We start from the raw sequence: 12,770 nt of genomic DNA on the forward strand, positions 1-12,770 counted from the left end.
AGTGAAACTAGAGGACATGAATTTTGATTACGGGGTGATGGACTTAGGAGTAATGTTAGGAAATTCTTTTTCACAGGGTGGTTGATGCCAGGAATGCCCTCCCGAAGGTGGTGGTGGAGGAAAAAAAAGCATGGGATGAACACAGAGGATCTCTAATTAGAAAATGAATGGTATTAAAAATAAACCAAAACTTAAATGGTTGCATGTGTGTTTGCTTGTTGAGTGGCGTTTTAGATGGCAACTCTGGCTGTGAAGAACTAAGGTCAGTGCTGGGCAGGCTTGTATGGTCTGAGTCCTGTATATGGCAGTCAGGTTTAGAATGGTCTGGAGAGGGCTTCAACAGAAACTTCAGTAATTTGGAACGTGAGGACAGTGCAAGGCAGACTTTTACGGTATGTGTCCTGCAATTGACAAGATGGATTTGGATAGGATGGAGTGGACTTTGATGGTAACTTCAGTAGTTGGAAACTAAGGACAAGGCTAGGCAGACTTAAACGGTCTATGTCCCAGAAATGCCAAAGAGACAATGATCAAGTATTTTATATCACATTTATTACTGGTTTAATCATGACTTGATAATGAGTGTGACTGTTGGGCAGCCTGGATGTACCATTCCAGTCTTGATCTGCTGTCATTTACTAGGTTACTAAGGGGCTCATGTTCAAAGCACTTAGCCTCCCAAAGTTCCATAGAAACCTATGGAACTTAGCCTCCCAAAGTGCTTTGAAAATATGCCTCTAAGTAAGTTTCTGGAACAAAGAGAACATAATCCCAGTGACTGGTACTACAGGTTATGTTTAAGGCTTTTGATTCTAGGGATTTACACATTGTAAGTTTGGGGTTTATTTTACAGATAATAGGTGCTTTGGGAGGGTATATGTGCTTTTATGCCACAAAATAAAATTTTAGGTACTTATTAGGTCAATTCCAATCGGTATATGCCTTTATTATTAAAAATATAAAATCTTATACTCTCTAAATCCCCACAATCTTCAGAATTTAGCTTCTCTCTCAATCTATCTCCCACATTCCCAGTAGTCTACTTCTCAGTCCTCCCATTCACAACAGTCTCTCTCACTCTCTCCCTGCCCCTCAGAATACAGCACAGCCACCTGGCACCCAAAAGTCAGCATCTCCTCCCCTCTGCACCTTTCAGCTCATTGCAGCAGGAAAAGTATAGGAGAGCAGGGGATGGGCAGTATAAGCTCCAGTGAAATCTGCTTAGCAGCAGTGGTTAGAGGTCTCTGGAAAGGAGATTAGTATGCTATTCCACTGACATCATCTGGCTATGATGACAGCAACTGGATGACATCACTGGATCATTGTAAGGAAGGACTTTCAGCTTATTTTGGTTCTAAGAGAAAATCAGAAATCTGAGCTAGGTAATTATAAAAATATTCACACACTGACAAATAGTATCTGCATATCCTACACTTTTCAAGCCTTGCAACAAATTGCACTGGGGTCCATTTACTAAGATATGGCAATTTATTTACCACAATATACATTACTGGCAATAGGGCCTACTTACATGACATACAAAAATGCATGCCAGTGTGCACCACACCTTAGGAAGCAGACGCTGCAGACAACTGTAAGACTCACCACACAGTTTAGGGAGAAAACAGTAAAAGGAAGATGCCTCCCCCCTTGCCAAAAAAAAAGCCAAAGCATGCTTTATTTAGTGTTATTGCAAAAAATCCCTTTGCACTTTGCTGTTTTCCTAAAATAAAATAGATAAAATAAAACTACCAATGGATGAGTATTTCTAATCATATAGGGGCCCTTTTACTAAGTTGCACTAGTAAATGGGCTTAGCGCATCCTATCCTAATGCTGGACTTTCCCATGTGCTAAGCCCATTCCTAGCACGCCATATATTCAGCCCTTTTCACTTCATTTTCTGTCCGAGCGCTAATCTTGACATTTGCATACAGCCACTGAAAAAAACAAAACAAAACAAAAAAGCCCCCAGTCATTCATGCGCTAATTAATGTCAGGGGGGGGGCGGGCAGGCGGCCTGGTGCTTGGTGGGAGGGAGGCCGGCCTGGTGCTCAGCGGGAGGGAGAGTGGGCGGACCAGCAACAGCGCATGTGCCGAAGGAGAGGGCTCTGCGTGCCCTCTCTGGCACGCGTGCCATAGGGTCACCATCACTGTCCTAGGTGAATAGCGCCTCCATACCAAATCTTCACTCTTAACACGCCCCTCTAAAAATAAATTGAATGCCACATGGTTAGAGTGCATAAATGGAAAAACTAACAAAATGCTTTATTGCATTCTGTGTTAGGCCATTTTCCCCCATGTTAAGCACACATTAGTGCTTAATGCAGTTTAGTATAAGGGCCCCATAGTAAGTTTGATGTTTATTAAAAACTTGATATACCGTTCACCTTTCCAGATCAGAACAGTTTACAAAAAATTATTCCAAATTGATTAAAAAGTAGGGAAAGGAACTTCATCAATAAACCTAACACAAGCTCACCAGAATCCCAATCAGTTAATCGATACATACTAAACAGTTATAAAATAGTAAGTATCCATGCATTTAATTTTGACTACTTAAGCTGTGATACAGTTAAAGAAAAAAGAAACGGGAAAGGAGGAAACAAAGCATGAGAAAACCAGTGCAGTCTTACCATGTGAGTCTTGGTTGTCAATAGCTGAGGTTGGCGAGAGAAGCAAGTAGCGAAAAGAAACAAAAACAAGCAAAGTGTACAAATACAGCCCAAAAATAATATTAATGGATGAATATGCAGATGTGTCTAAATTAAACAGCCATGCTGAAAATGATTTAATATAATAAATGTCATTCAATTTGCAGATATAAAAATTAGGAGATGCAATATAAAATGACAATCTAAGTATACATGCAAAAACTTAATACCTTAAAGTAATCTAAGCAATTCTAAATCCACATATAATTTGGGTGCATCGTGTTTGGAAGTTTCAGGACAGTCTAATTTAAAAAAAACCCCAACAACTTATGTTTTCCAACAAAAATTACTGAAAAGATTGAACTAAATCAATTGACATGTTGAATCATCTAATATCCTACATCCAAGACAGTAAGGTTTTCACGCTGGCTATAGACAGAAACAGTATTAGCAGCTTTGAACGAGGCGCTTGAGAATCAATAGTGATTATGCTGCTTTAGTGGTGTTGCTTGATTTAGTGGACCACCAACCGTTGATTAATAGATTACTGGAAATTGGGATATGAGGGACAGTCCTGGATTGGTTTGGGTCATTTTTATCAGGGCGCTCTTTTAGAGTGGTATATGGCACTAATACTTCTCCATTAGTTCAGCTGACATGTGGAGTGCCCCAAAGCTCTCCTCTCCCCAATATTATTTAATATTTTTCTTAGTCCACTGGTGATGATTATCCAAGAATTTGGAATCTGTTTGCATTTGTAACATTTTATTTATAGCCAAAGTTCTGTCTAAGCATGATCTTTCATTAATTCAAAACCGTTTAGATGTCTAGTTCAGAAATGGCTGTTTGATCACCATCTTGTCTTGAACATTTCAAAACAATAGCATGTTGGGTTACCAGATTGGAAGGCGTCATGAAGTTGTTCCCGTTTTATGGGGTCAACCAGTGATGCTGATTTGACTCTCAAATATCTGGGGATCTGGATTGATTCTCAGTTGTCCTATGAGGAAAGGCTGTAGTGTCTATGGCTCTTCAGCTTGGAGAAAAGACAGCTGAGGGGAGATATGATAGAGGTCTATAAAATAATGAGTGCAGTGAAACGGGTAGACGTGAACTGTTCGTTTACTCTTTCCAAAAATACTAGGACTAGGGGGCATGCGATGAAGTTACAAAGTAGTAAATTTAACATGGATCAGAGAAAAGGTTTCTTCACTCACCGTGTAATTAAACTCTGGAATTTGTTGCCAGAGAATGTGGTAAAGGCGGTTAGCTTAGTAGAGTTTAAAAAAGGTCAGTACAGCTTCCTAAAGGAAAAGTCCATAGACCATTATTAAATTGACTTGAGGAAAATCCACTGCTTATTTCTGGGCTAAGCAGCATAAAATGTACTGAATTTTTTCGGAATCTTGACAGGTATTTGTGACCTAGATTAGCCAGTGTTGGAAACAGGATGCTGGGCCTGATGGACCTTTTGGTCTGTCTCAGTGTGGCAATACTTATGTCCTTTAATAAGCAGGTCTCAAATGTAATTAAGGGGGGGGGGGGGGGTTGTTTATTTTGTTTTTAACAGCTTCGAGCCAATAGATGCTTTTTTGATGAGCCAGCTTTACATTCATTTTTACATGCTCTTTGATCTCCAGATTAGATTATGCTGTTATTTATGCAAGCATTGCCTTAAGAAAACTTCAGACATTAAACAATGTAATAAAAAGATTAAGTAAGACACGCTGGAGGGACCAGGCGACTCCATTGTTTATACAATTTCATTGGTTGCTAATTTATTTATTTATTATATTTGTACCCCACATGATCCCACCTTTTTGCAGGCTCAATGTGGCTTACAGAGTATGGAAATTAGATTCTGTATTGATTTTAAGATGTTAGTATTAACTCATATGGCGTTATATAAGTGTTCCTTCCTCTTTGGCCTCTATGGCAGTTTTATATGTACTGATAAGAACTTTACGCTCTTTATTAGATAATAGGGTGGTTATCTCTCATTTGTCTAAGGCCCAATTAGCCTCTATAGGAGTGTGCGCATTTTTTTGGCAGGCCCCAGCACAATGGAATAGGCTACTAATAGCGTTGAGGAAGGAACCTTCATTGACAAAACTATAAAGAATGTTGAAATCTAATTTTTTAGGCTACCATTTGGACTCCGATTGTTAGACCATGTTGCATCCAAAGGAGGTGGCATGTGTGTATTCCTCTGTGAAGAATGTACTACTGCCCTACAGAAATGATGGAGTTCTTTTCTAACTTTTATATTATATTTTTTTTTATTGTAAACCACTGTGATCTTTCAATTAAGCTTAGCGGTATAGTAAGTTATAATAAACAAACTTAGGGCACTGTTTAGTAAGCCGTGCTAGAGGTGTGAGAGTTTTTAGCGCATGCTAACCATTAGCGCGTGCTGTGTAGGCGCCCACAATATTCCTATGTCGCCAAAATATTCCTATGGGAACCTACACAGTTAGCGTGCGTTAATTTTGTGCACGTTTAAAAAAGGCAAGCACACTTTAGTAAACAGGGCCCAAACTTATATTGTCAGTACTCATTATGAAAGCTCATATGGGCCTTAATTTTTGTTTTTTTTTATCAGGGGCCTGTGAGGAGTCCAAAAAGGTGCCTATTTTATAAAGCCAGAATAGGTACCCATGCCCATCCCAATGGCATGCAAACACCCACACCTGCTCTGTATTTTCTATTTTTAAAAATGTGCATACATTACAACTCCACCTTCACTTCATGCAAACTATGCCCCTGGAAACATTTATTTGCCGATTGTGTAAAAGAAGGCACACACTTTCCATGTGCATCCTACTGTGCAATTTAATTAAAGTCCTTTTACGCATATAAAACAGGCTTTACATACAAAAAAAGCTTTATAAGAATTACCCCTATTTTGGATACAAATAATGAAAACAAAAATACTAATTAGAAATGGGAAGCATACTTAGAAAACACCGTACTAACACTTACAATGAACATTTCCTACAACAGTACATTGAAGTCCCTATGCTTTTATACTGGCTATAAACATATTTATAGTTTCTATTTTTAGGTGTTTATACATTTATTAGTTTATTTTCCAGATTATTAGGAGTATCTTTCTTATGTCATTCTCTACTGAGAATATCCACTCCCTCACTTCACCATAGTACACCGAATCATTATTAGAAGTCTTCACATTGACAAGTGCATCTTGGTATTAAATATTAATGCATGGATATTTCAAAGAAAACATTCTTTTGTTTTGAATTTATAGGTTAGGTCCTTCTGATTGAAATGCTTACCTGTCCATTGCTCATTAGAGTTGCATTTTCAAACAAGAAATAAGCACCAAAGAAAAACACTATAGCATCAAAAAGACCCAGGAATGTCCAATAAATGAAAGAACGCCAACGCAATAATGCATTCTTGGCAATATCCCTGCAAAAGAAAAAAAACAAAAGGACCTAATACACTCATGCTGACATGGTAAGAAAAACAATAATGCAAACATTAGTCAGCTTTTCCTAGTGTCAAATCTTTAGTTCAGGTTATCTTACAACTGTTTTCCCTCATGGTACAACCACCCTCCCTCCCCAATATTTTTCAGCAAATTCAGGTCCCATAACCAATGAGAAAACAATAAATAACCATCCACTGAAAGTAAATTGCAAGCTATAATAGGGAGAGCAATTTTGAAAATTCCTCTGCTTAATCCTATCCTCTTCCTCACATTGCTACACTCTGAATTGGGTTAATTTTATATACCGCTTTGTACTAAGTGTTTGTAGATTGCCATCTGTGTTTTGTATCTGGTAATAGTGTTCATTTATTGGTGTGTATATCAAATAGTGAAGCCTAATTGAAAAAGATGCATGCTGTAGAACACCACTGCTACTTTTATCATACATATGGAGGAGTGGCCTAGCACCAGTCTTGAAAATCCAGAGATGGCTGGTTCAAATCCCAACTGCTGCTCCTTGTGATCTTGGGCAAGTCACTTAGAAATATCCAGTGTACCTGAATGTAACTCACCTTGAGCTACTACTGAAAAAGGTGTGAGCAAAAATCCAAATAAATAAATACATTTTCATGGGGACATTTCTAGAGTATAATTAGATTGGGAGAAACAACATGTGAAGTTTATTATTATTATTATTATTATTATTTTTTGTTTAATTTTCAGAACAAGCCATGCTGCTGTGGCCAGATCAGGAAAAAGGAGGACCCCCCCCCCCCCCCCCCCCCCCCCCAGCTTTTGCCTATCTCAACAAGTACTTTTTCCTCAGGAAAATTCCAAAAGGAATATAAAAAAAAAACATTTCCCCTATGAAGCCTGCAGGTAGAAACATCCACAGACTTTGCACCTGCTCCCATAACCTTAAGGTATGAAACTGTCCTACAGAACTTATGAAAGTGTGGTCTGAGGTATACCTCAAGTACTTTCAGCAAGCAGAGCAGCTCTTGGAAGGGAAAGAAAAGTTAAAATATGAAATATAAATCTAGCTCCATGCTATAAGCAATTTTTTTCCTGTTCTGGTAGCAACTTTGAATGGAAGTTGAAACCAGCGTAGCAGTTTCTGGAAATGTCTGACAACAAAAATTGATTTGTTAACTCTACCCCTAAGAAACTATATATTTTAGAATGCCATTGTATGCAGGTTAAAATAGTAGTGAACGAAAAATGTATCTTACCCATTAATTTTCTTTAGTTGCAACAGATGAATCCAGACACAGGTGGGTTGTGACCATCTACCAGCAGGTGGAGAGAGAGAGCACTGATTTGTACTCTGCCTTATTGGACAGTGTGCTCCTGGAATCCCCAGTATTTCTCATAACAAAGCATAGGAACAGAAGGTAAAATACCATAACTCCTTACACACAGACTCCTCCACAGGTCATGAACAGAGAGCCTGAAAACTACTAACAGAGAAACTTTACAAACATGCAGCCCCACTCTATCGCGGAAGTTGAATCTCGGCTCAGGTGGGACTCTGGATTTATCTGCTGCGACTAAAGGAAAAAAATTATCGGGTAAAATAAAATTTTTCGTTCCTTAGCGTCAGCAGCAGATGAATCCAAAGACAGATGGGATGTATCAAAGCAATACCTACACAGAGCAGGGAACCAAAACTCCTGCTGCAAGCACGGATGCTCCAAACACCACCTCCGTGTGCGCCGCCACATCTATCCGATAATGTTTGACAAAGGTATGCACCGATGCCCAAGTTGCTGCTCTTCAGATTTTATCCAGAGCTCCCAGTTGGGACTCCTCTCATGAAGATGACAAAACCCGAGTGTAATGCGTATGAATCCCCACCAGCAGCGTGCGACTCGCTAGCACATAAGTTGACGCAATAGCTTCTTTAACCTATCGAGAAATTGTCGCTTTAGACACCGCTGCGCCCTTGCACTGTCCAAAAAAGAGGAGAAATAGATAATCCAAACAGCAGAAATCATTCGTAACCTCCAAATACTGCAAAAGAACCCGTTGCACATCCAAAAAACGCAACCGCGAAAAATCCCCTGGATACTGGTCTCTGCGAAATGAGGGCAGAAACAGAGGCTGATTCAGATGAAAGGCCGAAACCACTTTAGGGAGAAAGGACGGTACGGTATGCATCATAATTCCCGCCTCTGAAAAAAACCAAGAAAGGTTCCCTGCAAGAGATAGCTTGAATTTCTGACACACTGTGCAGACGAGGGAGCAACCAGAAAAACTGATTTCAGCGTGAGATCCTTCAGAGTGGCCTTCTGCAATGGCTCGAAAGACACCCCCTACAAAGAACGAAGCACCAGCTAGGCACCTGAAACCCATCCCTGATAACGGGTGAGCGCTGTGACTTGCACTCGTAACGAGCTGACTGACAAGTCCTTTCTCAAACCCTCTTGCAAGAAGGGCAAAATTGTGAAAGGGAAGCATGAAATGGAGACAATGCTCTGTTGGAACAGAAGGACTCAAAAACATTCCAAACTCATGCATATGCTGCTGAAGTAGACAACTTCTTAGCGCAGAGTAAGTTAGCAATCACTGTGCGAGTACCCCTTCCTTCTCAATCTTGACCTCTCAACAGCCAGGCCCGTAAGACCAAAGGGGGAGGGATCGTCCAAAACCAATGGACCCTGGCACAGAAGGTCCCTGCCCACCGGAAGATGGAAGGGATGATTATCAGCAGCACTATTAAGTCCTCATACCATGGACGTCGAGGCCAGTCTGGAGGCCACCAGCAAGACTCGACCTGGATGATGTAGAATCTGGCAAAGCACTCACCCAATGAGGGGCCACGGGGGAAAGCCTAGCCACGGCTGAAGGAGAGCGTTGATAACCTCCGACCCTATGAACCGTCTCCTGCTGAAAAACCTGGGAGCTTTTGCATTCTTGCAAGTTGCCATGAGGTCCATCACTGGGGCTCCCCACTTTTGCACTATCAAGGAGAAGACTTGGTGCAAAAGCTCCCACTCCCCTGGGTCCACCTTGTTGCGAGCTGAGAAAGTCAGCTGTTACATTCTGCATTCCAGTTTTGTGAGTTGACGACAGTTGGGAGATGACGCTCTGCCCAACTCATGAGCAAGTCCGTTTCACACGTCAAGGCAGAGTTGCGAGTGCCCCCGACGGTTGATGTAAGCCACTGTTGACATATTGTCCGAGAGTACTCAAACCAGATTCCTCTCCATTAGCTGTGCAAATGCCCGGAGGGCTAACCACACTGCCCAGAGCTCCAAACGATTGGATTGATCAAAGGGACTCTGTCACCAACCAAAATCCTTGAACATACTGAGACAGACAATGTGCCCCACAACCAGACAGGCTGGGATCGGTAATCAGCACCACCCAATTGGCCAGGGCCAGCGGAACTCCGCGAGTCAGATTCTGCTCCCGTAACCACCAGCCCAAACTGGTCTTTGCTACCAGTAGCCACCGGAGTTGTAGCTCGTAATCCTGGGAAACCAGAGACAACCGGCTCAACAGGGAGAACTGAAAGGGCCTCACATGCGCTCAGGCCCATGGGACTACTTCCAACATCGCTGCCAGGACCTGCATATTATCCCTTGCCCTGAGTGTGGGAGACTGCAGCACCCTGGAGATCCGAGATTGCAGCTTGACCAGACGTTGACTGGGCAAAAACACCTTGTATCATGTCAAACAGTATCCCGAGAGATTGAGAAAGCTGGAGCCGACTCTTATTGATCACCCAGCCTAGGGACTGTAAGAGCTCCATGACTCTGGCTGTGGCCCTCAAACTTTCCCACTGAGGTGATAACATGATGAGTTAATCGTCCAAATATGGATGAACTCTGATGTCCTCCTTGTGCAACGCTGCAACCACCACCACCACGATCTTGGAAAAGGTCGGTGGTGCTGTTGCCAAGCTGAAAGGGAGAGACAAACTGAAAATGATGCAACAGCACTGCAATGTGAAGAAAACGCAGATGGAAAGGCCAAATGGGAACATGTAAGTACGCCTCCTTGAGGTCCAATGCTGTGAGTTGCTCTCCCAGTTGAACTGCCGCGATCACAGACCTGACCATCTCCATATGAAAATGACAGATCTTGAAGCATTGGTTGACTCCTTTGAGGCACTGGTTGACCCCTTTGAGGCCCAAGACCAGATGATATGAACCCTCCTTTTTGGGAACCACGAAATAGATGGAACAACCACCCATCCCCCATTCGTGGCATGGGACGGGCACTACCGCCCCTAATTGAAGCAGACCCCTGTAAGGTGTCCCGCATTGATGCCCGCTTGTGGGTGCTCGCGCATGGGGAGACCAAAAAAGAATGTGCAACGGGAGAGGAAAACTCTAATTTCTACCCGTCTCAAATAATATCAAAGACCCACTGGTCTGACGTGATCTTGGCCCACTCCTCATAAAAAAGGGACAACCGTCCCCCTATGCTGGGAACAGAGTGGACTGACAAACCATCATTGCAAGGGTCGTGCAACAGAGGAGGCTCCAGTGGAAGCTATTCCTGAGCGGCGGTCTGCCCGAAAGGACTGCTTCTGCTGACACCGAGCTCGCAGCGAAAGATCAGACTGCCCCGGACAGTACTTTTTGCTCTCCTTGAACCGCGACTTGGCTGGACCAGCTTTCCCTGGAGGATGAGGCTTGACCTCTGATAGATGCTGAGACTTGGAGTATCTTAGGTCCTTTACCAGTTTCTCTAAGTCCTCCCCAAACAAGAACTTGCGCTTAAAAGGCAGCCTAACCAGCCACTGCTGCCACCATAAGCAGTGTGAAACTTCAACTAGGGAGATCTGCTTGGCAGACATATGAAGCAGGTCATGAGTCCGCCAAATACATCCGGAAACTCCAAAGGAGGCTGAGCTCCGGCCTCCAGCATGGCATCAGCTGCCTGCTGAACCCACGAGAGGCACACACGGGCAGCCTAAGAGCTGCAGACCATCACTCAAAGAGCTAGAACCAAGACTTCAAAGGATAACTTCAAAGCTGATTCTAGCTTGCAGCCTGAACATCCTTAAGAGCTATGCCGCTTTCCACTGGCAATGTAGTCTTTTTTGTGACTGCTGCTACCAAATGGTCTAACTCCTCCTGGGCTACCAGATAGAGGTGAGACATTGCCTTGGCCACCTGGAGACTAGTCTCTGGTGTAGCCCACTGTGCAGAAATGAGTTCCTGCATAGCCTCATGCACTGGGAAGGCTTTCAGAGGTCTGCGGTACTGGCCATCTTGGGATTCGCCACCGCTGAGGGCTGCACGTCCAAGGACGAAATATTTAAAGCCTGCAAGACCTTACTAATGAATACTCGAACTGCTGTGAGATCATCTGGTTCATCCCCAATCAGCTCCCCCTCCTCAAGGTCTTCCAAAGGCGAAGCCAGAGATCCCTCATCTGACAAAGCCTCCAAGTGGAGCCGCTTGGGTCCCCCTGCACCTGTGAGAGCCAAAGGGTCCAAGGAGACGTCAGGCACATGTAATGCTGAACCCGAAACTGGCTGTGCCCATTTCAAAAGATAGGCTTTGTGCAAGAGTAAAATAAAATCTGGCTCTCCGTCTCCCAAACCGCCCCCAGGCACCCAAAACTCAGTCCTCTCACCTGCAAGGTAGCTCACGCTTGAGTCGGACATCTGCAACTTAGTTCCCGCCACTGCGGCGTCAGCCGCGCGGGAATCCAAGATGGCCACTGACACCATGGAAACAAGATAAGCCGGGCGCACGTCCTGAGTGTGGAAACACTCATGCCCAAATCCACCGCTGCACTGACAGGCTCCAAGAGCAAACATCCCACTAGGAGAGGCCCCCAATGCTATTCGCCACTTACCACAATGGGAACAGCACTTAACCTCTGCTGCCATAAAAAAAAAAAAGGACTTGAGAACCAGGACCCCCCCCACCCCCAATGGAAAAGGGTAACACTCACCCGAGGGAGAGCCCAGCAGTACCAGGAAGCAGCGCTGCAACAGAGCCAATGGCTCAGTCTCTGAAAACAGCCCACACAAAACCACCAATAGCATTTACCACTGCTAAATCTTTTTTTTTAAGAACCTTAATGAAGAATGCTGTGAGGAAGGAGAAGGTGGTAAAGGGCTGGAGAGTCTTCTGGGGTGGGAGAGGGACCTGGCTTCACTAGGTATACCCCATAAATCTGGCACCGCACAACCTAGCACCTCCAAGCTTACTGAACCAGAAATTCAGAACAGAAGCTGCAGCCAGATGAATACAAAAGCAGGTAGAAGAATGTCCACTGACCTGCTGGAGATAGAGAATACTGAGGATTCCAGGAGCACACTATCATAAGGCAGAGTACAAATCAGTGCTCTCTATCTGCACCTGCTGGTAGATGATCACAACCCACCTGTCTCTGGATTCCATCTGCTGCTGACGCTAAGGAAAGTACATTCTGGTGTTTAGAACTTCCTATGCAGAGCTTGAGGCAGTCATTGGGATCAGGAAAAGCGGTGGGGGTGGGCCTTCAGATTTTAAGATTTGTAAAAGTATGATTTGGCCTGTATTCTGCTTCACCTCAGAGGCTGACTGTATAGTGCTTTGTACTCCATATCATTGCAGTTGAAGAGAAGGATGGTGTGTTTGCTGGATTAAAAATTTGTTTTATAGACTAAAACAGGTATTTTCCTCCCTCTCCAAAGTGTGTTGGTGACAGTGA

General features: G+C 43.3%; 1 protein-coding gene across 4 annotated transcripts in view; it reads right to left on the reverse strand.

Annotated features, from left to right (window-relative positions):
- ATP11A (ATPase phospholipid transporting 11A) overlaps positions 1-12,770 on the reverse strand; it is a 381,664-nt gene that overhangs the window by 47,483 nt on the left and 321,411 nt on the right. For all 4 annotated transcript variants that reach the window (XM_030201529.1, XM_030201532.1, XM_030201531.1 and 1 more), the window contains exon 25: positions 5,950-6,085. In XM_030201529.1, coding sequence (XP_030057389.1) covers positions 5,950-6,085 — 136 coding nt within the window. The remainder of the gene's footprint in view (positions 1-5,949; positions 6,086-12,770) is intronic.

This window comes from Microcaecilia unicolor, chromosome 4 (assembly GCF_901765095.1).
Source record: "Microcaecilia unicolor chromosome 4, aMicUni1.1, whole genome shotgun sequence".
NCBI classification, from domain to species: domain Eukaryota; kingdom Metazoa; phylum Chordata; class Amphibia; order Gymnophiona; family Siphonopidae; genus Microcaecilia; species Microcaecilia unicolor.